This window comes from Emiliania huxleyi (assembly GCF_000372725.1).
Source record: "Emiliania huxleyi CCMP1516 unplaced genomic scaffold EMIHUscaffold_48, whole genome shotgun sequence".
In the NCBI taxonomy this organism is placed as follows: Eukaryota; Haptophyta; order Isochrysidales; family Noelaerhabdaceae; genus Emiliania; species Emiliania huxleyi.
The window spans coordinates 506746-529640 of NW_005198391.1; the positions used below are offsets into that span (position 1 = coordinate 506746).

Below are 22895 nucleotides of genomic sequence, written 5' to 3' on the forward strand. Positions count from 1 at the left end.
TCAATCAACTTACTCCGTCTCCAGGGAGGTGCGACTGCTGGGGCAGCCTCCGAGCTTCTTGCCGCCCCTCCCGCCGGAGCCCGAGTCGTGCGGGAAGATGCAAGTGAGGGGGGTGCTAGGCCGAATGATGACGCCGTACGTGCCATGGTAGTGCAGGGGCGCCGCCTAATAACTCGAATCAAATCAAAACAAGTCGGGCGACTGTGTCCTCTAATCACTTTTAGCCAGGAGGCTTCCCAATCATTTATGAGTAAGGGAAGCTTGTATTGTGGCAGGGGCGCCTTGCTGATGAGGGACGCGGAGAGCTTGTCGGGGGAGAAGGACGAGTCGAGGACCGACCCGGCGGCTCCTAATCAATCCAGTAATCAACCCATCAGTTGCTGATGTGGGGGAGAGGGACGAGTCGAGCAGAGCCGGAAGTGTGTACCATTTTCGAAGAAGTGCAAGAGGACGCCCGCGCCCGCCACCTACAGTGACTGCCGATGATATGTTTTGCGCACAATACTGAAGGCTCCGAATGATGTGTACCCCACCGTATCGCTCGGCCCGCCGCTGCGGTACCTATTGCGAGGCTGAAGGGTGGATACTGGTGACCTGTGGTGATCTAGGGTGATCTCGCAGGTGATCTCGGCTGGCGGAGGTGAAGCCCCCCAGAGCGGGAGCTGGCGGGCCGGGGGCGTCGGTCGGGTGCGCGGCGGCACCCGTGCCACCGGGACGGGCCGTGGTGGCCCGCGTGGCAGTCATGAAGGGCCGTTTGGTGCGCCCCGGCCGATCTCGCAGGTGATCTCGGATAGACCTCTTGTTGATAGCCCGTGCGACTAAACCAGGTCGAGCACCAGCGCGAATCGAGGAGAGCGCGGTGGGAGGCGCGGGAGGCGGAGCCGGCGTGAAGACCACCACCTCATTCAGCCAGAGCAGGCGAGAGATGGGCTCCACCTGCTTGAGAAGCAAGTAGTCGCGCACGGCGCCTGTGGCGGTGAAAGGCGTAGCTTGGAGCAGCTTTGGAAGTGTGCTGCGTTTGTGTGTTGGGTAGGCCGGTCTTAGCGTGAACGAGCAGCGCTGCGCAGCGTTGGCACACGCGGCTCAGTGTGTCGACGCGCCTCCGCAGTCGGCAAAGAAGGGTCGGCCTTCGTGTGACGGCTCGGCGGCGACAGGCGCACCGCAAAGCTCGGCACGAGAGTAGGAGGAGCCGGCCCACACCTCGAAGGGAGCGAGCCCGTGCCCCTCAGGCGGATGGACGAGAAAGAGCGCAACAGAGTGGATGGCCCGCCCCGCCGGCAGCTGGATCGAAAGCTCGTGCCGCACGCCCAGCGCCGGGCCGCTGCAGTGCGTTGAGCGGAAATAGTCGACACAGCCCGATGCGTCGCCAGATGGAGATAGACGGGCTCGTACATGAAGGAGTCTCTTGAACGCTGTGACATTCGCGTGTGGTGGGACTGACAACATACATATACACAGCCTGGGTGGGGGTGCGAAAGACGGCGTCTTCCAAAACTTAAATTAAGGTCATTCACGGGTGTCCGCGGCCCACTGTGCCCGCTGGTAGGACAATGACCGCCGCAAACCCTGTGGTGAGCTCCATATGATCTCGGATATTTTTTGTAGGTACCGTAATATTAAAAAACTACTTTGTCTTCGAGTGAAAAGTAGTCCGAGAAAGCCCGCGGCCGCAGTGAATTAAAAGGCGCGGTTTTCGAGGGGGAATCTGGAGAATCTGGGAATCGGCTCACCACGGATCCCCACCTCATCGAAAAACTTTTCACTCCAAGACAAAGTACTTTTTTAAGGTGCTCTACAAGCTAGGCACAAAAGATATGGCATTGCAGGCCATTTAGGGCCCCTAGACGGTCACTGAGTAGGCCAAAATCCCCACTGGGCCGGGAGCAACCTTAAGTCAGAGTTGCCCAGGCCACCTGGAACCGTCGGCGTGGAAACAACCCTTCACGCGCTCGGCCCTAGCTCCATACTGCGTTTATCAGAAGACTAGCGAATTTTCCCAGTAAGAGCTCGCTAACCTAAAGAGTGAAAGTACTAGCGTCACGCACGGTCGACGCCAACTGCACGTGCTACTTGTGTAGGTACTTACTTACGTAGGTCGCACACGACCGCTGCTGCAGACCATGCCACGGTCCGACGAACGGCTGCGTGGCATGCGCATCGTGTACTTGCACGGGATCGGCTGCTCGCGCGGAACCTGCGAGCGCCACATCCACCTTCCTGCACTTCGGGAGGCAGGCGCGACTGTGATCTGCCCCAACCTGCACACCGGCTGGGAGGATTGGACAGAGTGCAACTCGCTGCTCCGTCACATGCTGAGGCAGCCGTTGCTGTGGGCCTGCATCGCTGGGACGATTGGCGTATCGGTTGCGATCGGTCTTCTTGTGCGCAGCAATGTAGCTTCTTTTGCTGTCGCGGCTTGCCTTGCGCTGTCCACCCGTGTGATAGATACATCGTTCCTCATGTCTCGACTGGCCCGAGGCGCAATGGACGATGCAATCGCCGTCACACGTCAGGTGGCGCGCAATGCCATTCGCGAGGCGTGCAAGTCCGATGGCGGAATCGACCTGGTGGTTGGGTATAGCTGGGGCGGCGGTCTTGCTGCAGTGCTCGCGGGCGAGTCTGAGTGGGCGTGGCGGGGCCCCACCCTACTGATCGCCCCTGCTGTTGTGCCGATGGTTTTCGGTACCGAGCCCCTCAGGCGAGGGATCTGTCTACACCCGGCGACAGCATGGCGGGCTGCCGTCACGCGGGCCTCGTGGACGCCCTCGGGCTCGGGCGGGCCTGCGACAATGGCTCGAGTGCTACTCCCGGGGGACGACGGAAAGGTGCCCGTGGAGCCGACCCAAAAATGGGCGCAGACCATGGGTCTTCCTATAGCTGTCGTCGAGGGCGCATGGCACGAGATTGGGCGAACGCCTGAAGAGCTCGACGCACTGTTGGACGCCGCTGCTCAAGCAGGCAGCGGGCACAGGTCCGCGTCCCCGGAGGAGCGGGAGCGCTGGATCGGCCCAGGGGTGCGCTGCTCTGATGATCGGCAGGCGCCGCTCCAGTACTATTGATCTGGGGTGGCAGCGGGGGGAGTTCAGTTGTTGAGGCTCGAGCATTGGCGCGGACGGAGCGGGGGGGGTGGTGCCCTTTGAAATCGATTCGGACCAAGCCAAGCCTCGCCCCGGCCCTAGACGATCGATGCCTCCGTGGCGACAAAAGTCAGCAGTCCACCTTCGGGTACTCTCTCTCTCTCTCTCTCTCTCTCTCTCTCTCTCTCTCTCTCTCTCTCTCTCTCTCTCTCTCTCTCTCTCTCTCTCTCTCTCTCTCTCTCTCTCTCGTCTCTCTCTCTCTCTCTCTCTCTCTCTCTCTCTCTCTCTCTCTCTCTCTCTCTCGGGTACGTACGTACTTTTAGCTTACGTACGGGGAGAAAAGGGAGAGCTATCTCTCTCTCTCTCTCGGGTATGTTTGGAAGAGCCACATACACAGACAGGGTGGCCCGCCACAACGACCCCTGGAATTGCGACTCGCCGCTTTCCTCCCGCTGTGATTCTGTGTGAGCTCTGTGTCTTGATTTGCCAACAACATACCTAAAACATACACTGAAAAGCTTGTCGCGTGTGTTCATGCGAGACGATCGAGGGGGTCCCGTACCATGCGGAACCGACCCTATCCAGTGCTCAAGTGCTCAAGCTTGTCGCGGACGTGTCGCCGCCGCAAGGATTACAAATGACCGTTTTTCGATGTTCTTCCGAGTCGCCGCAAGGACGGGCCGCATTCGAAACCGGGTTCGCTTGAGCATGTCCGCAAAACGCATGTGGTCGCTTCGTCCAGCCATCGTAGTCATACTTATTGCCTTGGTGCCTTCTTCGAATGCTGATACTGATATTGCGGATCCGCCTCCCTGCGGCCTCGACCAGCCCTTCACGGCGACCCGAACGAATGCGAGGGCCCTGGGCAAGTGGTGCAAGGCGCTTGCACCAGAAGGTGCATTCAATGCAAATGCCAAGGAGACATGCGAGGGGCACTACATCGGAACGGATGAGTACGTCACCAAGTGCGAGTATCGACGCAAGGCCAGCACCGACACGGAGTACTGGTGCAAAGCGGAGTGGCCTCCTGTTTACCACTGTCCGCCGGCTCCTCCTTTCTCTCCACCATCCATTCCGGACCCCCTCCCGCCTCTGCCCGCGCCATCGCCCCCGCCATCGCCCCTGCCGCCACAGCCTCCTCGCGGCTGCGGCCTCAACCAGCCCTTCACGGCGACCCGAACGAATGCGAGGGCCCTGGGCAAGTGGTGCAAGGCGCTTGCACCAGAAGGTGCATTCAATGCAAATGCCAAGGAGACATGCGAGGGGCACTACATCGGAACGGATGAGTACGTCACCAAGTGCGAGTATCGACGCAAGGCCAGCACCGACACGGAGTACTGGTGCAAAGCGGAGTGGCCTCCTGTTTACCACTGTCCGCCGGCTCCTCCTTTCTCTCCACCATCCATTCCGGACCCCCTCCCGCCTCTGCCAGCACCAGCGCCGCCACCGATGGCGCCCCTGGTCGAAGTGACCTTCAATGGTGAGACGTATCAAGCCTGCATCGGCACGCCAATCGCCGTCACGTGGAATGGTCTCTTTAACATCCTTGAGAAGAGCAACGAGACCCGCTGGGTCGGATGCGATAACGAGAGCGGAACGCTTGTCGAGCCGCATCACTGGAAAAACACCACGGTGACGTACAAGGAGGACGAGCTCGCGGCGGCGCCTGGCCAGAGGCGCTTTTTTGCGTCGGGGCCAGGCACCCTCTGCTCCGGCGGAGTGCCCGCCACAGCCAAATTCTCGGTGGAGTGCCTTGCTTAGGGGCCCACTAAGAGAGGAAGTGATGGAGAAGATGGATTGGCGGGCCCAGCAGGGCGTCGCATGCCTACTGAACCGGCATTGGAGCTTGGTACTGGCGTTCTCATTCATGAACGTAAGCGTAAAGCGAGAGTGGGCCACCGCCTGGCCACCGGCACCGCTGCGCCGTGCGCGCGCGGCCGGGGCCGCGAGGCCGAGGCCCGGCGCGGGGCACGGGGGCACACATATCAGCTCGCACAGGTGTGTTGTAGCGCGAGCCGCGCCGCCATCGCCATGGCTGCCGCCCCGCGCAGCGTCCAACGCCGCGTGTCTGACCGCGGGGTATCGCCCCATGGGGGATGGGGCTCCTCTACACGTCGCACATTTTCATTTATGAAATTACTTTTGTACTTGCACTACACTGTCAGTGGGGGCCCGCGGCACGCCTCCACACACACACCACCCTCGTCACCGAGACCGTCAGTCGAATGTCGTCAAACGCGTCTCTCGCGGCACGGGGTGCGTTGTGGAGGTTCGGGTCGCCCGTCCGCCCGCCGGCTCGCAGCGTAGTGGCAAGGGATGAGAGATCAGAAGACGCGTATCTCTCGCGTCTGTGAAATGTCAGTCGGTTTTGTTGGTAGGTTGCGGCGATGGCGGCGGCGGGAGTGCAGCGGGCGCCTACGAGCCAAGGGCAAGCCATGCGTTGGAGGGGAGTGCCTGGCTACCGGAGCCAACGGCTCTCCTCGCATCTGCGCGCGTGCGCGGTGTCTGTTTCCGCTTCTATGCGCCTCACCGCGCCGCTGCTGAGGCAGAGCCAAGCGGCGTACATAAAGGCAGCGCTGGCGAGGGTGATGGCAAGGGAGGTCCAGCCCGGGTGGTCGAGGACGAGGGAGAGGCACCTGCGGAGAGGAGAGGCAGAGTGAGGGCAGCCGCCCGCGCAGCGCGGCGCCGTCCAAAGAGCCGCTCGCATCCAGCAAGACCAGAAGGGATGCCACGCTCGGCGTATCCGCGGCCCTCGCAACGTCGCCTCCTGCGCGTCCAGCACCTGCGAGCGGAGCAGCGAGCCTCTCGCGCGAGCGGGAGGAGGGGGGGGAGAGAGAGGAGCGGGCATGTGTGGCGCGCCGCGCGAAGCATCGCCCCCGGAGCGTCGCTCGGCCCGTCAGTCGCGCCGTCGTACGCCTGCGCGCGAGGTGCGGCCGAAGTGCGGCCGAGGTGCGGCCGAGGTGCGGCCGAGGTGCGGCCGAGGTGCGGCCGAGGTGCAGACAAGATGTGGCCGAGGTGCGGCCCGAGGCTTGGCCGAGAGGGCCTCGTGCCTGCGCGTTGGCGGCGAGCCGCGTGCGAAGCGCCTCGTCGTCTGCCACCATAGAGATGTGCTCTGTGAGCTCGGCCGTGCCCTCGCCGAGCAGCCCGCTCTTGCCGTGGTCGACATGCATGTTGCACGATGCCATGGTGACGACGGGCAAGCCGCAGCGCAGCGCCTCGACGAGGGATCGGCCGTACCTGGGCAGGCGCCGGCGGGGTGAGAGGAGGCGGCGGGGTGAGAGGAGGCGGCGGGGTGAGAGGAGGCGGCGGGGTGAGAGGAGGCGCGAGGGGGCGGAGAGGAGGCGCGAGGGGGCGGAGAGGAGGCGCGAGGGGGCGGAGAGGAGGGGCGAGGGGGCGGAGAGGAGGGGCGAGGGAGGGGCGGAGATGAGGGGGCGGAGAGGAGGGGGAGGAGAGGAGGGGGCGGAGAGGCGGAGGGGCGAGGGGCGGGCATCGCACGTCTCGTTGTGCGCGGCCGAGACGTAGGCGTCTGCCTCGCGCAGCACGCACGATATGCGGCGGTGCGACACCTGCGAGACAAAGGCTGGCAGTGTGGCACGGCGCGAGCCGGGGACGGAGGGCGCCCTGTGTGGCCCCGACCGAAAGGGGGGGGGCGGGGGGGCGGCAGTCTCTGCCGGTCCCGCGAGAGGGGGGGGGGGGGGGGAAGGGGAGGGTGTCGTCTCGCGCGGCGCCTGTCCAAGGTGGATCACCGACGCAGGCCCCAGCCGGTCCGCCGCCGCGTGCACGAGCGGCTCGAGCTCGCCCGAGCCGGCGAGGTAGAGCGTCGCGCGTTTGGCGCGCCCGCTCCGCCGCGCCGCCTCGAAGGCCGCCACCAGCTCGTCCACAGACTTGTCGAAGGAGAGGCGGCCAACATAGAGGAAGGCGACGTGCCCGCGCGGCCGCTCGCGCATCAGGCTGACGGCGCGCTCCGCCGCGCAGTCCGCCTCGGGCAGCGCGGTGCAAAAGTCCGCCGGCACGCCCCGCGACTTGACGACGCGAGCCGGAGGGAGGGGCTCCCAGCTGGAGCCCCGCAGCACGGTCATCGGGCGGAGGTAGGCGGCGGACTGGTCGCCGTTGACGAAGATGTGGTCGAACTGGCCGTAGGACGTGGCGAGGCCCTGGGGGCAGGCGGCGAGGGGAGGGGGTGCCAGCCTCACTCGGGAGGGGGAAGGGGCCGGGGCGCTCCAAGCTGGGGCAGGCAAGGGACAGGCGGGCGTCTCGGAGGGAACGGGTCGGGGTGCTCCGGGCTGGGACAGGCTCAAGCTGGGACAGGCTCAAGCTGGGAGAGGCAAGGGACAGGCGGCCTCTGATTCCGGGGAGGAGGGCGCCCAGAGAGCTGCCGAGGCGCAGAGATCCGTCTCGCAGGTGTGGGAAGACTCTCCCCACTCTCTCCCCCTCCCCCTCTTTCCCCTCCTCGCCTGCCGGAAGAGCGCGTGCGCCGGCGCATAGTTGAGCCACCAGTACTCGGGCATCTTGCGGATCGCCTCGATGCAGAAGGTGGTCATGCACGCAATCATCGTCGGAGGCGACGGCAGCTGCATCAGCGTGTTGAGCCCGGGCACGCGGAACGTGTCGAGCACAAAGTAGTCCGGGTCCACCTATTCCGCAAGCGCAGCCCGCGGTCGGCCGGGACAGCGCGCCCCCTCGCGGCCGCGCGCTCGCAGCGCTACCACGAGGACGATGTTAGGCTCCCAGGCCGTAAGGCCCTTCTCCACACGCGAGAGGTCCGACGCGTCCATCTCCGGCTCGAACCCGCCTCCGCGGTTGCCCACCATGCGGTACGACAGGAACTGCAGCGTCGGCGACGGAGGCACCGGGTCGGAGGCCATGCCCGCCTCGACGGCGCGCTCCCAGACGGGCGAGTCGTCCGGATACGAGGGCCGCACCACGAGCACATCGTGCCCGTGCTCGGAAAAGTACCTCGCGTGGCCCATCACCGTGATGGCTGCACCGTCCACCTTGGGCCACCAAGTGTTGGTCACGTAGGCGATCCGCTGCCGCGCCGCGGGCCCGCCCGCACTAGCGGCCGCGGCGGGGACCACGTCCCCGCCGGGCGGCGCGCTGGCCGCGAGGCAGCTCCGCAGGAGCAGCAACAGCCACATCGTTTGCAGAGGCAGCAGGAGCCAGCCTCCTGCCTTCAGCGTCTTCAAGGCTGAAAAAAGAAAAAAAAGCGAATCAGCGCGCGTGTATTGTCGATTCTCCCTACGATTAGCGTGGAGCACGTAACCGCATGTTTTCTTCATGATCATGGAACAGGTCCCCGCCCTTGCGATGTTTGTGCAGGGTTCTTTGTGGGTGTGGTCGGCGACTAGCCGGGGTCGTCCTCCCGATGGCAGGAAAAGGGAGAGGCAGGCGCGATTTCTATAGGCCCTTGTGGGGGCCCTACCACTCAGTGCAGTCGGAGAAGCCGGTGAACGATGGGAGCCCAAAGCTGCCGGGAAGTAAGTAAGGTAAGGTAAGGTATGGTAAGGACTAAGCCGGGCCCACGAAAAGCCACGTCTGCGCACTGCGCACATGACGGCCAGCACAGGTGCACACATACACTGAGTACTCTGTACACACCGATCTCGCGCTGGAGAAAGAGGTGATTGCCATGCAGAAAGCCAGAGGGCTCAGCAGCAGTGCGTGCATCCGCACCGCGCGCCGTGCTTGTACCAGATCGCAAAGACGGGCAGGCACTGCGAGTCCTTGTACACCATGTACTCCGGGTGCTCGACGACGCCGCCTTGCTGAAGGGTGAGCGCTGCGACCGAGTTGAGCGGTCCGCGGCCGTCCGGCCGCTCCGGAGGCATCAGGGCGTCCCGCATGGGCCCTTGCGCGCGGTGCGCCTCTCCGAGGCACGCTCGCACGACGAGGACGCAGCGCTCGCCCGCCGCGTTTGGCTTGGTGTAGATGTCGGACTTGGACGAGTTTGCCGCGAGGTAGACAGCGGCGCCGAAGAGCTTGCCAAAGTGCCCCCCCGCGCGGCGCGGGTCGAGGCCTTGGAGGGTGAGGCGCTCGATCAGCTCCGACGGCGCGCCATGGTACAGCAAACGCTCGTTCAGCTTGAGGCCCGGGAAAGCCTCGACGTCGATGCGGGTGCAGAGGGCGTCGATGTCGGGGAGCGGCCCCACGCGCCGCTCGCACAAGCCGGCAACGTCCTGCAGCTCAGCGAGGTACTTCTCCTGCAGCCGCGGGTTGAAGAGTTGCTCGACCCGCTGCACCTCGAAGAGCGGCACGCCGCGATGCGGGTCGCCCTGCCGCGGGCCGCGGTGGCGCGTGCGCGAGTTGTGGAACTCCCTGACGAGGAGCGCGCGCGTCGGATCGCCGTCGCCGAGCAGGACAGCGCGTGCCGTCTGGTAGCGCGAGTAGAGGGGCAGCTTCGCGAGGTTGGCCAGCACCGCGGACTCGCACTTCGCCTCTGCCGCCGCATGCGCCGCCTCGTACGGCTGCAGCCGCGCCACCTCCGCCTTTTGCTCATCCAGGGAGGAGAGCAGCCGCCCCACGTCGAGCTTGCCGGCGGCCGCCGCCCTCGCAAGGGCCGCGCTCACCTGCGCCGCATCGCACGGGCAGTCCTGCTCTTGCGCCCACTTGAGCGCCTCGGTATTGCCCGCCGCTGCGAGCGCGCTGCAAGTGCGCTCGTCCCAAGGCAAGTGGACAGAGCGCAGAAACGATAGCTCCGCCACTCCGTGCAGCGTCGCTGCCGCCGCGCAGCACGTCTCGTCGGCAGGGCAGCCGAGAGCGAGCAGCCGCTCCATTGGCTGTGCTCTATGGGGCTGCCCTGGTCGGAAGCCGTCCGCGAACATCATGAGCGTCGTTTTGAAAGCGCCCGGGTGGCCAGCGAGCGCTGCGGCGGTCGACACGCCCCATGGCGCGCCGTTCGCGTGCGCCCAATCGATCAGCGCCACGTCGCCGCGCGAGGCCGCCACATCGCACGTCTTCCCCCAGGGGCAAATCCCGTCGACGAACTGCAGGTACTCGATGAGCTCGCGCCCTCCAGGCTGCGCTGCGGCGAGCTCGCACAGCCGCTCGCGGGGGCAGCCCACCGCCAGCGACCACTTCAACCGCGGAAGCGAGCCAACGGCCGAGGCCACGTGCGTCTTGAGGTGCAGCCGCGGCGGCGCGCCTCGGCGCAGCGCATCGCGGAGCGCACGGCAGCTGAGCGCGGCGGCGAAGCGATCGTCTTCGCCGATGTGCTTGGCGACGAGCTCCGAGACATCGCCTTTTAGGACCTCACTGGCGTAGACAGTCAGCGGGCCCGTGCGCTGGCGTCTCATTATGGGTTGGCTGAGATCCCTCTCGACAGGACAGTAGCTGACATGGATGGTGCCTGCCTTCTCGATGCCGTAATCCGCCACCGTGCGATCCGCGTCGAGCGGTTTTGCTGAGTAGGAGAGGCGCTGGAAGCCGGGAGGGACGCCCTCCTTCGACTGGATCTTCAACATGACCAGCAGTACCGAGTCGGATCGAGTGACGTCGAGCACCTTTGTGCGCCCTTCATATCGATAGAAGATCTGGAAGAAGTGCCCCTGGATGAAGGGCCTCGCGAGGCAGAGCAGCCCTGGGGCATCAGTCCACGAAGGGCCATGCTTCCATTCGCGTCCGGATTCTTCGGCAACGAATTTCGCGCCCAGACTTGCGTCCCAGACCTGCCACGTCACAGTCGAGGCCTCAGGCCGCAGGCAGCCGTCGCGCAAGCTCACCCAGCCACGGTCCTGTCCGAGGTTGGCTGCAGCTCCGACGTGCCAGCACTGACCGGCGTGCCACAGCATGACGCCGGTCAAGCTCACCGCCAGTGTGTACGATGGGAAGCCATTGACTAGCGCGGCGCGCTTGCGAAAGACGCCGAGCTTGTCGATCATCATGTTCTGCGGCGTCGGCCCGACCAGCGCGATCTGCGGCGCAGCCTTGGCCATCTCTGCGGCGAGGGCGTCGCCCGCGAGGCAGCGCAGCTCCGGGGCATCAACCCACGTGGTGCCGTCCCAGACTTGCCACGTGACGGTCGAGGCCTCAGGCCGCAGGGAACCGTCGCACACTCGCACCCAGCCACGCTCCTGTCCGAGTTTGGCTGCGTCTCCAACGAACCAGCACCGACCGGCGTGCCACAGCATGATGCCGTCATCGCCCGCTCTGGTGTACGACGCGAAGCCGTTGATGAGCGCGGCGCGCTTGAGGAAGACACCGAGCTTGCTGGCCTGCAGGTTCTGCGGCGTCGGCCCAACGAGCGCGATCGAGAGCAGCCTGCGGAGATGCGGAACGGCCGCCGCTCGGAAGGCGCGGCAGGAAGCGTAGGCTGCGCGCACTGCGTCCTCGGTGCAGAAGGAAAGGGCGAGGTCGAGCAGATCGTCCGTGGTGAGCACGTCGAGCAGAACCGGTGGGGCCCCGCTCGAGGGCGCGCTTGAGGCCGCGCCCGTGCGAGCGCTCCGACCCCGGCCCAGCGCCTCGAAGGAGCGCTTCATGCCGCCGGCTGAAAGGCGCGGTACGCCTGATTTGCGATTCCCAGCGCGCCACAAGGGAGGGAATCCCGGCTGACAGAAAACGGCTCCCAGCCCTGTCTCGCGCACGCCCCTGGCGGGCGCCGCGGAAAATGAAGCAAGGCCGCGGGCGGAGGTTGTGTGTGTGGGGGGGGTATCGTCACATCGATGGCGCCCGGGCGGTGGCGAACGCGCCGGTGTCTAGCGCCTCGCACGACACTGGGCACGGGACTGACTGGCGCGCACTGGCACTTAACACAGGTACACCGCGGGATGATTTTGTATGCCTTTCATGGGGTTACGCGTCCGCGGCTACAATGGCGACATTCTACTTCCTCGAAACGCTTCGCAAGAAGCGTGAATTCAAGAATTGAAAGAATTCCCTGAGCTCGTTTATCACGTTCGCCTTCCTGGGACCCAGCGGCTTCCAATTTTACTCGACTGTCGTGTGCGCGCTTTGGGGCGTGGGGCGTGGGGCTGGGTGGGGTAGGCGTAGGGCGTGGGGCGTGGGGCGTGGGGCGTGCGGCGGGGCCTGGGGCGGTTGCCTGATGGCGTGGTGATGGAGCGCACCTCCTCGACGATCGTCTCGGCTCTCGCCGAACTTGGAGTCGTTGACCTTCTTGGACGCCTTGCTGCCCGGCGACTGCTTGCCGCCCGGCGTCTCCGCCATTTCGCCCTGTGTGGACAGAGGTGCGTGGGGCGATTCAGGAGTGCCTGGGACGGCGGTGCAGTATGGGGGCTGCAGGGCTGCTCACGAAGTACGCGCGTCCCTTCTGCGGGGTGCTTGCCATGGTGCTGCGGTGCCGAGCGGGGAGAGCGGAGGGACCGATGCGCTAGATGAATCGAGTTGAGACCGGCGGGCGGGGACACGAATGGGATCCCTGAACGTTTCCGCAGGCGAAAGGACATAGACGTGCTTTTAAAGAAACCAAAGAAACCCTTGCAGCGCGCGTGTATTGTCGATTCTCCCTACGATTAGCGTGGAGCACGTAACTGCATGTTTTCTTCATGATCATGATGCTGCTGCTTGTCGATCTTTTTTAGCAATACCAAACAACTAACACTCACACGTCATTTGGGGCCTGGAGCCTGTGCCTGTTCTCACGCGCGCGCGAGACGTGCAGACAGGGTTGCCAGGTGAGAGCGAATGGCGCGGTTCACGCCTCGCACAACAGAGAGAGAGAGATGCGCTCTGCATATGGTGGGACATAAAAGAGAGCGAGTACTTGGGCGAGTAGGCCGTGCGGTCAACGCTGCCGCGCGCGACTTTGCGCGCGAGGCGGCGCAGCTTGAGAACGGCGGTGGGCGAGAAGCCGCCGCCGAACGTCTCGTGGAGCAGCAGGTTGAACGGTTGTTGCGCTTGACAAAGTTCACACAAACTTCAAAGATCGCGTCGTGATGTCGAGCGACAGGGAGGTTGCAGCCAGAGATTTTTCAAAACCACTCTCTTTTTTGTGTAACCATTCTCTTGCTTCGGTGTATCCCTTATTTAATCTAGTACGCTCCCAAGCAATCTCACTGAACACCTCCGTAGACCGCCTACAGGCTGAGGAGTCCCGAGCGGGAAAAATAATGATAGTTAGACCACCTCAGTTTTGAACCCCGTAGACCGTCACAAGCGCCTGAACGTGCTCCGTCTCGTACTTGAAGACGCAATGTCCTGCGGGGCGCACGGATCAGGGACTGTGAGAAGCTTGTTTGCTGCTGGCGTCGCCAGCAGGGTGGTGCACGCCACCGTCTGTTGAGCTGTCCCAGTGGCAGGTGCACGCGTTGGCGAGGCCGGCGCCAACATTCTGCTGGAGTTCGCACAGGACTAGGGCGGGAGGGGAGCGGTGAGCAGCGCGGGAGGGAGGACCTTCGTATTGTGTGTGTTTTTGTGCCGCTCGCACACCGACGAACTTGAATGGACGCTTGCCTTCGCGCGCCGCATTCTCGTTCTCCGCAGCGAGCTCCTTCAATATGTTCTCGATCACGACGGATTGCAGGTCCGACGACTTGGCGTTCCAGAGGTAATCGGGTGCAATCTCCTTTTGCACGATCTGCGGAACGGGGTGGCGGCCGGCCGCAGCTGAGACGCCGCCCCTGCCCTGATCCCCGAAAGAGGGGGGCAGCGCACCCGCTCGACCAGCGGTTTGATCGTCTCCCCCTCGAAGGCCACCCTCTCGTCGTCGTCCATGTCCGCCAGCTGCCGGGCGGTCCGCGCGTTTTGCAGGGAAACGGTCGAGTTCAGTGTTTGTTGTCCGGTCAACGCCGGGTTTGGGACTCCCCCTCCCCCGCCGCCCTCGTGATGGTCGGATTGACTCTCCGCTAAGACGGCTACACGCACACGAGCCGCGGTCGTGTAGCCGTCATAGCGGCGAGGCGCGGAGCCGTCTGTGGCGAAGGACCGAATAAAGCCGTAAGCGGAAAGCGCGCAAACCGCAGTATGGGGTCGCGAGTCGCGGTCCCCCCCGATTAGCGATTTCCTCAATACTCAGCCTCCACACCCTTCTACTGCGGTAACCGGTATCCCGTTTATCGGTCTCATTACACATTAGACATGACCGACAACGAACGCAAAAACATGCATGCACGTACGACCTACGACAATCTCAGCTACGAGCCGCCAGCGCCACGCCCCTCGCCCCGCGCCCTCCCCCGCCCGCCCCGCCCGCCCCGCCCGCCTCGCCCGCCCCGCCCACCGACCACCGCCGCGCCACCAGCGGGCGGTGGGTGTGGCACAGCGCGAGCGGGTGGCTGGTAGACAAACGTCGTCTGCTCCGCCACGTGTGTCCCAATAGCGGCGAGCGGCAGCGCCGGCTGGCGGCAGGCCGGGCAGTTGGTGTCGCGCTCCAGCACGCGAGGCGCACACGCCTCGCAGTACAATGCGTGGCCGCACGCAAAGCGGACCGATCGCGGCGCCGACCAGCAAAAGTCGCACTGGCGCGCCTCCCCGTCCGCCTCGGCTGCCGCCGCCCCCGCGAGGCTCTGCGACGGCGATGCCGCCGCCTCCGCCGCCTCGGCCAGCGCCTCGAGCCGCGGCAGCGCCTCTGCGAGCGGCATCCGCCTCTTCTTCCGCACGAGAGCCAGCCCGACCACGAGCCTCGCCACCTCCTCGGCCTGCGCCGCCGACCAGCCCGCGTCGGCCGCCGCGATGCTCTCCGCCTTGTCGGGCTCCTCTAATGCATCGTCGCACGCGTTGAGCAAGCCGACGGCGCCGCGGCCGGTCAGGCTGACGAGCAGCGTGATGCCGAGCGCGAAGCCGTCAGTGAGCTGCGAGGCCTGGTTGTCGTGCATGATGATCGAGTCCATGTAGCCGGGCTTGCCAAAGATACGCTGCGTTGACAGGTGCGACACCTGCTGGCTGGCGCCGGCCGTCGCCTCTGCCGCGCGCGCGAGGCCCACGTCGGCGAGGTAGCCGTTGCCGCGCTCGTCGAGCAGGATGTTGCCCGCCGAGACGTCGCGGTGCAGGATCATCGGAGAGCGCGTGTGCAGGTAGTGCAACGCGCTCGCCGCGTCGCGCAGCACACGGAGCCGTGCGGCGGAGGAGAGCGGCGGAGGCGGCGTCTCGAAGCCGAGCATGCGGAGCCGCTGCAGCGCGGCTGGCGTGCGGTAGAGGCGGTCCTCGAGGCTGCCGCCGCGGCAGAGGGGGTAGACGAGGCACGCTCTCACCGGCGCCAAGCAGACGCCGAGGAGAGGGAGGAGGGACGGGTGGGACGCCGCGCTGAGCGTGCGCACCTCGCTCTGCAGCTCGGCGAGGCCTTGGGCGCCGACACCGACCAGCGCCGTCTTGACGGCGAACCCGCAAGCGACGCGAGGGAGCGACGGCAGCGTGTCGCAACGGTAGACGCGCCCGAAGCCGCCCTCGCCCACCTTGCGCACCTCGGCAAAGCCGTCGGTCGCCGCGACTAGCTCGCTGAGCGGGACGGCGGCAGGCGGCGCGGCGGCGGCGGCGAGGGCGGCGACACTCGCCGAAGCCGCAGCTGCCACCGCTGCTGCCGTCGCCTCCGCTGCCGCCGCCTCTTGAGCCTCCACCGCCGCCACGGCCGCCACGGCCGCCTCTACAGCCGCCGCCTCCTCCTCCTCCGCCGCCCGCGCTACCGCCTCCGCCGCCGCCGCCGCCGCTGCCTCCGCTTCCGCCCTCATCCTCACCTCCTCCCTCTCCCTTGCCGCCTCCTCCCTCGCCCTCGCCTCTGCCTCCTCGCTTGCCCGCGACGCCGCCTCCGCCTCCTCCGCCGCCCGCGCCGCCGCAGCTGCCTCAGCCGCCCGCGCCTCCTCCGCCAGCTCCGCCGCCCGCTCCGCCGCCCGCGCTGCCGCCGCCGCCGCCTTCTCCTCCTTCTGCCGCTGCCGCTTCAGCGCCCTGGCCTCACGGGTCCTTCGCTCCGCCAGCTCGTCGCGCAGCAGCCGCGCCGCCCGCAGCGCCTCCGAGCCGTTGGCGACCTGGGTGGTGTTTGCGTTGATCGCCGCCCTGAGCGCCTCGAGATCGGCGTCGCCTCGGCCGCACGCCTCAACCGCCTCGCGCAGCGCCGCCTCGGCAGCATCGCGCGCCTCCGCCGCCTCCGCTGCCGCTGCCACCTCGCGTGCGGCCGCCGCGGCCTGTTCGGCTGATTCTGCGACCGCCGTCTCCCCCTCCGCTTCTGCTGCGGTCGACGAGTGCTCCTCGAGGGCGCGCGCGCACTCGGCGTGGCCCTTCTCTTTGGCCCACCAAAGCGCCGTCTTGCCGTCAAAGGTAGGCGCCGCAGCATCTGCGCCCGCCCGCAGCAAGTGCCGCACGACGGCAGGGTGGTTGAGGAAGGCGGCGTACATCAGCGCGGTGAGGCCGTTGCTCTGCAAGTCAACCCCAGCGCCGCGCCGTATCAGCAACTCGACCACCCGCTCGTGGCCGCTGTAGGCGGCGCCCATCAGCGCGGTGAAGCCTTGGCTGTTGTGCAGGTTGACATCAGCGCCGCGCCGTATCAGCAACTCGAGCACCCGCTCGTGGCCGTCCTGGGCGGCGAGCATCAGCGCGGCGCCGCCGTTGCTGTTCTGCAGGTTGATCCCCGCGCCGTGCCGAAGCAGCAAGTCGACCACCCGCTCGTGGCCGTCGCGGGTGGCATACATCAGCGCCGTGTTGCCGCCTCTGTCCTTCAGGTTGACCTTCGCGCCGTGCTGTAGCAACAGCTCGACCACCCGCTCGTGGCCGTGCTTGGCAGCGTCCATCAGCAGCGTGAGGCCGCTCACCTCGTCTCTCTCGTACGTCGCGTTGGCCCGCCCGCCGCCCTCAAGCCACTCCAGTATCACCGCCTCGTCGCCTCGCTCAGCTGCTGCCACGACCTCGTCGGAGACTGCCGCGGCACCGCTCGACGCCCGCTCCGCCGCCGCCGGCGACAGATTACCCGGCCGCACCCGCACGCTCTCGCCGCCGCCCTCGAGCGCCACTGCGTACCGCCCGCCCTCGAAGCTCTGCGCCACACCCCGCTGCCCGTTCAGCTCGGGGCGGGAGGAGAGCCCGCCGAGCACGACTCGCTGGCCGAGCACCGCCTCGCGCAGCGCCGCCTCGGCAGCATCACGCGCCTCCGCCGCCTCCGCTGCCGCTGCCACCTCGCGTGCGACCGCCGCGGCCTGTTCGGCTGATTCTGCGACCGCCGTCTCCCCCTCCGCTTCTGCTGCGGGCGACGAGTGCTCCTCGAGGGCGCGCACGCACTTGATGTGGCTCTTCTGCTTGGCCAACTGCAGCGCCGTTTTGCCATTCCTAGTGCGCACCGTCGCGTCTGCGCCCGCCCGCAGCAAGCGCCGCACGGCGGCGGGGTGGTTATAGTGGGTGGCAAGCATCAGCGCGGTGAAGCCGTCTCTGCCCTGCGAATTGACATCAGCGCCGTGCCGGATCAGCAAATCGATCACCCGCACGTGGCTCATGCCGGCGGCGCCCATCAGCGCAGTGAAACCATCGCAACCCGGCAAGTTGACCTCAGCGCCGCGCCGGATCAGCATGTCGATCACCCGCTCGTGGCCACCATAGGCGGCGCCCAAAAGCGCGGTGCCGCCAATGCTGTTCTGCAGGTTGACCTTCGCCCCGCGCCGGAGCAGCAGTTCGACCACCCGCAAGTGGCCTTGGTTGGCGGCGGCCGTCAGCAGCGTGCAGCCGCTCACCTCACCTCTCTCATACGTCGCGTCGGCCCGCCCGCCGCTGTCAAGCCACGCCAGCACCGCCTCCTCGTCGCCACGCTCCGCCGCTGCCACGACCGCGTCGGGGGCTGCCGCGACACCGCTCGACACCCGCCCCGCCGCCACCGCTGGGGATAGCGTCTTCGCGACTCTCGATCCAGCCGCGGAGGAAGCGCCGCCTGCGCCTTCGCCGCCGGCTGCCGTCGCCGTGGGCCGTCCCGCCACCACCTCCTGGACGTGCTTCTTGAAGGCCTCGACGCACTCGGCAATGCCCTGCTCCTTGGCCCACTGCAGCGCCGTCTTGCCGTTCGCACTGCGCGCCGCCATGTCAGCGCCCGCCCGCAGCAAGCGCCGCACGACGGCAGGGCGGTTCAAGAGGGCGGCGTTCATCAGGGCGGTGAAGCCGACGCTGCTCTGCTGGTTGACATCAGCGCCGCGCCGAAGCAGCAAATCGACCACCTGCTCTTGGCCTTGGCTGGCGGCGCGCATCAGCGCGGTGCAGCCGTCGCTGTCCTGCAGGTTGACATCAGCGCCGTGCCGTATCAGCAGCTCGACCACCCGCTCGTGGCCGCTGGCGGCGGCGTACATCAGCGCGATGTCGCCGTCGCTGTCCTGCAGGTTGACCTTCGCCCCACGCCGGAGCAGCAGCTCGATCAGCCGCTCGTGGCCGTGCTTGGCAGCGCCCATCAGCAGCGTGATGCCGCTCGCCTCGCCTCTCTCGTACGTCGCGTCGGCCTGCCCGCCGCCCTCGAGCCACGCCAGCACCGCCTCCTCCTCGCCTCGCTCAGCCGCATGCACAACCGCTTCGGAGACTGCCGCGACACCGCTCGACGCTTGCTCCGCCGCCGCCACTTGCCGCAACCTCTCCGGCCGCACCCGCACGCTCTCGCCGCTTCCCTCGAGCGCCACAGCGTACCGCCCGCCCTCGAAGCTCCGCGCCTCGCCCCGCCGCCCGTTCAGGTCGGGGCGGGAAGAGAGCCCATCGAGCACGACGCGCTGCCCAAGTAGCGGCGCGTCGGCAGGCGGCGTGCCACACACTAACTCGGGCATTTTGGCAGCTCCCGCTGGGCGCCAAAGAAAGATTGAGATTTCAGTATGTTTTCTTTTCGCGTTCTCTCAGGCCTTCGACCTCGCACGGATGCTCTCCACGCTGGTCGCCGCGAGCGCGTTCGCGCCAACGCATGGGCCGCTGCGCGGCTTGCAGCCGCGCGGCCGCGCTTCGGTGGCTCTTCAGGAGACGGGCACCTTCACCTCGGACGGCGCAAAGTCGCAGGTTGGGAACGACGCGTTTCTGAATGAGGACCTGATGGGGCGCGCGATCCGCGGCACGGGCGTCGTGTCCGACAAGAAGCTCAAGATCGGGGTGGTCGGCGCCGGCCTCGCGGGCATGGTCGCCGCCATGGATCTCGCGGACGCCGGGCACGACGTGGAGATCTTTGAGCTGCGGCCGTTTGTCGGTGGCAAGGTTTCGAGCTGGATGGACCGGGACGGCAACCACATCGAGATGGGGCTGCACGTCTTCTTCGGCTGCTACTACAACCTGTTCGGCATCATGCAGCGCACTGGCTCATACGACCTCATGCGCCTCAAGGAGCACACGCACACCTTCATCAACAGCGGCGGCGGCGTGGGCGCGCTCGACTTTCGCTTCCCTATCGGCGCTCCGGTCTCCGGGCTGCAGGCGTTCGCGCGCACGGAGCAGCTGGGCGTGAGCGACAAGCTCGCCAACGCGCTCCGCCTCGGCACCTCGCCCATCGTCCGCGCGCTCGTCGACTTCGACGGCGGGATGGACATGGTGCGCGAGCTAGACGACATCACCTTTACCGAGTGGTTCACTCAGCTCGAGGGACCGCTCAAGGGGTCGGCGCGCGGGTCGATCGACCGGATGTGGGACCCGATCGCGTACGCGCTCGGCTTCATCGACTGCGACCACATCTCCGCGCGGGCCATGCTCACCATCTTCATGCTCTTTGCCATCCGGACCGAAGCGTCGGTGCTGCGGATGCTCGAGGGCTCGCCGCAGACGTACCTGCACGACCCGATCATCAAGTACCTGGAGGAGCGGGACGTCAAGATCAACCTGCGCACGCCGGTGCGCGACCTCGTCCACGAGGTCGACGCGAGCGGCAGGCCCACCCGTGTCAGCGGCATCAAGGTCAAGCGGTCGGTCGCGCAGCGCGAGGATGCCGTCGAGCAGGACGACGCCGTCGAGGACGGCGACACGTCTGAGGTGCGCGAGTTCGACGCGGTGGTCTGCGCGCTCGACCTGCCCGGCATCAAGGGCGTGCTGCCGCCCTCCTTCCGCAAGATGGACTTCTTTGACAAGATTTACAACCTCGACACGGTCCCGATTGCTACGGTACAGGTCCGGTTCGACGGCTGGGTCACGGAGATGTGCGCCACACACCCCGACCCCGACCCCGACCCCGACCCCGACCCCGACCCCGACCCCGACCCGGCTCGCGCCGCCGCCGCCCCTCCCTCACCCCGGCGTGGGAGCGCGCCAGGCACGACGAGGCGCGCATGAGGGACGTCGCCGGCGACCAGTCCGACGGGCGCGGCGCCGGGATCGACAACCTGCTCTACTCGGCCGACGCCGAGTTCTCGTGCTTTGCGGACCTGGCGCTCACGTCGCCGGGCGAGTACTACAAGGAGGGCGAGGGGTCGCTCATCCAGGCCGTCTTCGACGAGCGGGCGGTGAAGCGCTCCGAGTCGCAGCTGGTCGAGGACTGCATCGCGCAGCTCAACGACCTCTTCCCGAGCTCGAAGGGGCTCAAGTGCACCTGGTCCAAGGTGACCAAGCTCGGCCAGTCGCTCTACCGCGAAAAGACGGGCCAGGACAAGTTCCGGCCGACGCAGGCGCGGCCTCCCCCCTCCTCACACACGCGCACCACACACACATCGCTAAGCCGCATGCTGCGACGGCGCAGGCGACGCCCATCGACAACTTTTTCCTCGCCGGCTCGTATACGTACCAGGACTACCTCGACTCGATGGAGGGCGCGACGCGGAGCGGACTGATGGTTGCTGACGAGATTGTCGCCCGTGCCGACAAACTCGCGGCTGCGGCGGAGAAGGCCAAGGCCACACCAGTGGGGGCGGCGTGAGCCGCCAACCCTTTTCCTTTTTTAACCTCTGACCGAGAGTTGTGTTCGTGGAGGGTTGTGCGCACCGCCGCGGGTCATGGGTCTACGTAGGGTTTCGAGCGCGCGGTGGGAGAGCGACATAATCTCTCAAAATTAAGCGCGGACCGGCTCGCGACCCTCTCGCGAACACCACGCCGCGAACACCGGCCCTCCCGAACCTCCCACGATGAGAAACCAGCTACGGGGCAGGTTGCGTTCGTTTGTCACTCGCCATGCGCGTCCTTGGCTGACCCTCCAAAACTCCCTCCCCGCCGTTCGCGGCTCGGCTTGCGTATGCGGATGGGAGCTTCGAGGACATGCAGGCGTCCCACCCCCTCCGGCCATCCCCCCGGCTCCCAAGCGCGCGGCCGCGACGCGCTGCGCACCCTCTTCCGCGCTGGACCCGCTCTCGGCATGGCCGTCGTCCGCCGAGATCACCTCCTCTTCGCGCCGCAGGTGCACAACCAAGGGCTGGCCACCTCCGTATCCATCATGGTGAAGCCAATGGGCCAAAAAGGGAGAGCGCTCCCCTCCCAGGTGGCCGGAGGGTACACCTCGGGTCGGCGTGCTGGGGGGGGCGCCGGTGCGCAAGCCCACTTTCCGGGCGACCCCGAGGGGGAGGAGGCCGGGCGAGTGGCAGCAACTCACTGTTAGTGTCCCGGGCCGCTGCGGCGCCGTTTATACGGCCCCTCGTGATGTCTTTCCGATTTTGCATTGTGAGCCGTCCTCTGGCCAGCCGAGGGGCACCAGAACGGCATGTGTACTGTGCTGGCTGCGGGTGCGGAACGGGCTTTTTTTAACTCGCAACCAACTATACTATACAAGGACACCCTCGGGGGGGACACTCGGCGCATGTGCGTCACGTCAGGGTGGAGTTGGCAGTGGCCGAGCGTCGTCTCCCAATCGACTCGCAGCGCGGAGTCGAGGGGTGAAGCGCGTCGCGCTGCGACACTCGAGAGCCGGCGGGATAGCCGTGGGGCGCGGCCGACTTTGATGTCCTCGAAGGTCCGGTGCTCATTCGTCCTCTGAGACCCACGCGGACAGGAAAGGGGCGAGAACGCGGCCATTCTCCATTGACAATCTAACGCAACCTTGAGCTAGCCTGTTCCACACAGTGCCAAGTCCAACGAACGCCCAACGATAGAGCGCACTTGATAGAGCGGCCCAACACCCCAACTCGGCTTTTTCCTTTTAGGGCCGTGTGGCCCAGACCACGCCATGACACACGCGGGTCGCGGCCGGGGCCAAATCGTGAAAGCAAATAACTCCAAAACGTCTATTTACCGACTGCCACACCCATCCCATGCGCGCCCCTCCCCGCGGTCCCGTCGGGGAGGGCCCCACGGCGCCTCCCCCCACTCCTCACGGCCATCGGCCTGCTGCTGCTCACAGCGGCCCGACCCCTCGCCTCGCCTCGCTGGGGATGGAAGGAAGGACCAGCCTGCTCGAGCCGTCCACCCAGACGCGCACCTTCGCCGCCATGCCCGTGCGCTGCTCGCCGAGGGGCACCCTCGGGTCGTCGCACAAGTTGCGCATCCAGCGAGGGTGCGCCGCCGAGCAGACGTGCAGACGCACCCGCGAGCCGCGCGGGAACTCGGCCGCCACCGGCCCCAGCTCGACGCGCGCCTCGACGCCGGGGCCGTCTACGCCGCCGCCCACCTGGGCGCCTCCCGAGGCGGCGTCCATCGGCGCGCGGAGGCGGAGCATTCCCTCGCAGAGGTTGACCTGCGCGCAGAGGGGCCCGGTGTGATCTTGCTTCTGCGGGAGGGCGCTGCTGCTTGCGGAGCCAGGCTTGCTGCCGGGGGGGGGGGGGGGGGGCAGGCGGTGCCTCCCCAAATTGGGGCCAGAAGGGAAAGGGGCGGCGGCCCCCCCCCCCCCCGAGGTCAGTCCCGAGGCAAAGGCGGCCCACCACTTCAATGGACGGCGCACCCCCCGCGACACGGACCGTCAGCCCGAAGGGCCCTGCAAAAGTGAGGGGCTCGGGCAGCCCCCCCCTCAAAAAAACAAGCACGTCCCGCCCCCCCTCGACTGAGGCCTGGCTGCCCCCCCCCCCTTTAAAAATTTTAAAGGAGGGGCCCCCC

General features: G+C 66.6%; 6 protein-coding genes across 6 annotated transcripts in view; 1 reads left to right on the plus strand and 5 right to left on the minus strand.

Annotated features, from left to right (window-relative positions):
- Positions 1 to 5435: 5435 nt before the first annotated feature.
- On the minus strand, positions 5436 to 8215 carry EMIHUDRAFT_103357 (hypothetical protein; the record flags this gene model as incomplete). The annotated part of the gene is made up of 8 exons (XM_005767768.1): positions 5436 to 5492; positions 5608 to 5713; positions 5795 to 5859; positions 6176 to 6314; positions 6573 to 6643; positions 6824 to 7265; positions 7572 to 7711; positions 7784 to 8215. The coding sequence occupies 8 exons, from the start codon at positions 8213 to 8215 to the stop codon at positions 5436 to 5438; spliced, it is 1452 nt and encodes a 483-aa protein (XP_005767825.1).
- Positions 8216 to 10408: 2193 nt separating this feature from the next.
- Positions 10409 to 10588, minus strand: EMIHUDRAFT_49283 (hypothetical protein; the record flags this gene model as incomplete). The annotated part of the gene is made up of 1 exon (XM_005767769.1): positions 10409 to 10588. A coding segment is annotated over one exon (180 nt), but the record flags the coding sequence as incomplete, so codon positions are not given.
- Positions 10589 to 14161: 3573 nt separating this feature from the next.
- On the minus strand, positions 14162 to 14608 carry EMIHUDRAFT_311067 (hypothetical protein; the record flags this gene model as incomplete). Its single annotated transcript, XM_005767770.1, has 1 exon — positions 14162 to 14608. One exon carries the CDS (start codon positions 14606 to 14608, stop codon positions 14162 to 14164), a length of 447 nt encoding a protein of 148 aa, XP_005767827.1.
- A 141-nt stretch (positions 14609 to 14749) lies between these two features.
- EMIHUDRAFT_55248 (hypothetical protein) lies at positions 14750 to 15448 on the minus strand (the record flags this gene model as incomplete). The annotated part of the gene is made up of 1 exon (XM_005767771.1): positions 14750 to 15448. A coding segment is annotated over one exon (699 nt), but the record flags the coding sequence as incomplete, so codon positions are not given.
- Positions 15449 to 18806: 3358 nt separating this feature from the next.
- On the plus strand, positions 18807 to 20935 carry EMIHUDRAFT_421941 (hypothetical protein). The gene is made up of 4 exons (XM_005767772.1): positions 18807 to 19844; positions 19887 to 20083; positions 20197 to 20548; positions 20620 to 20935. The coding sequence occupies exons 1-4, from the start codon at positions 18828 to 18830 to the stop codon at positions 20794 to 20796; spliced, it is 1743 nt and encodes a 580-aa protein (XP_005767829.1). The 5' UTR covers positions 18807 to 18827; the 3' UTR covers positions 20797 to 20935.
- A 1265-nt stretch (positions 20936 to 22200) lies between these two features.
- Positions 22201 to 22895, minus strand: part of EMIHUDRAFT_103361 (hypothetical protein) — a gene marked incomplete at both ends in the record, with an annotated part of 3034 nt that continues 2339 nt past the window's right edge. The window contains one exon of the mRNA XM_005767773.1: positions 22201 to 22539. Within this exon, the coding sequence (XP_005767830.1) occupies positions 22201 to 22539 (339 nt within the window). The remainder of the gene's footprint in view (positions 22540 to 22895) is intronic.

Excerpts from the sequence above, each read along its gene's own strand:
- EMIHUDRAFT_421941 (XM_005767772.1), top strand. The coding sequence starts at position 18,828 with ATGCTCTCCACGCTGGTCGCCGCGAGCGCGTTCGCGCCAACGCATGGG. Across the intron at positions 19,845-19,886 it reads CCCGTGTCAGCGGCATCAAG|GACGACGCCGTCGAGGACGG; the intron begins GTCAAGCGGTCG and ends GCCGTCGAGCAG. Across the intron at positions 20,084-20,196 it reads GACGGCTGGGTCACGGAGAT|GCACGACGAGGCGCGCATGA; the intron begins GTGCGCCACACA and ends GGAGCGCGCCAG.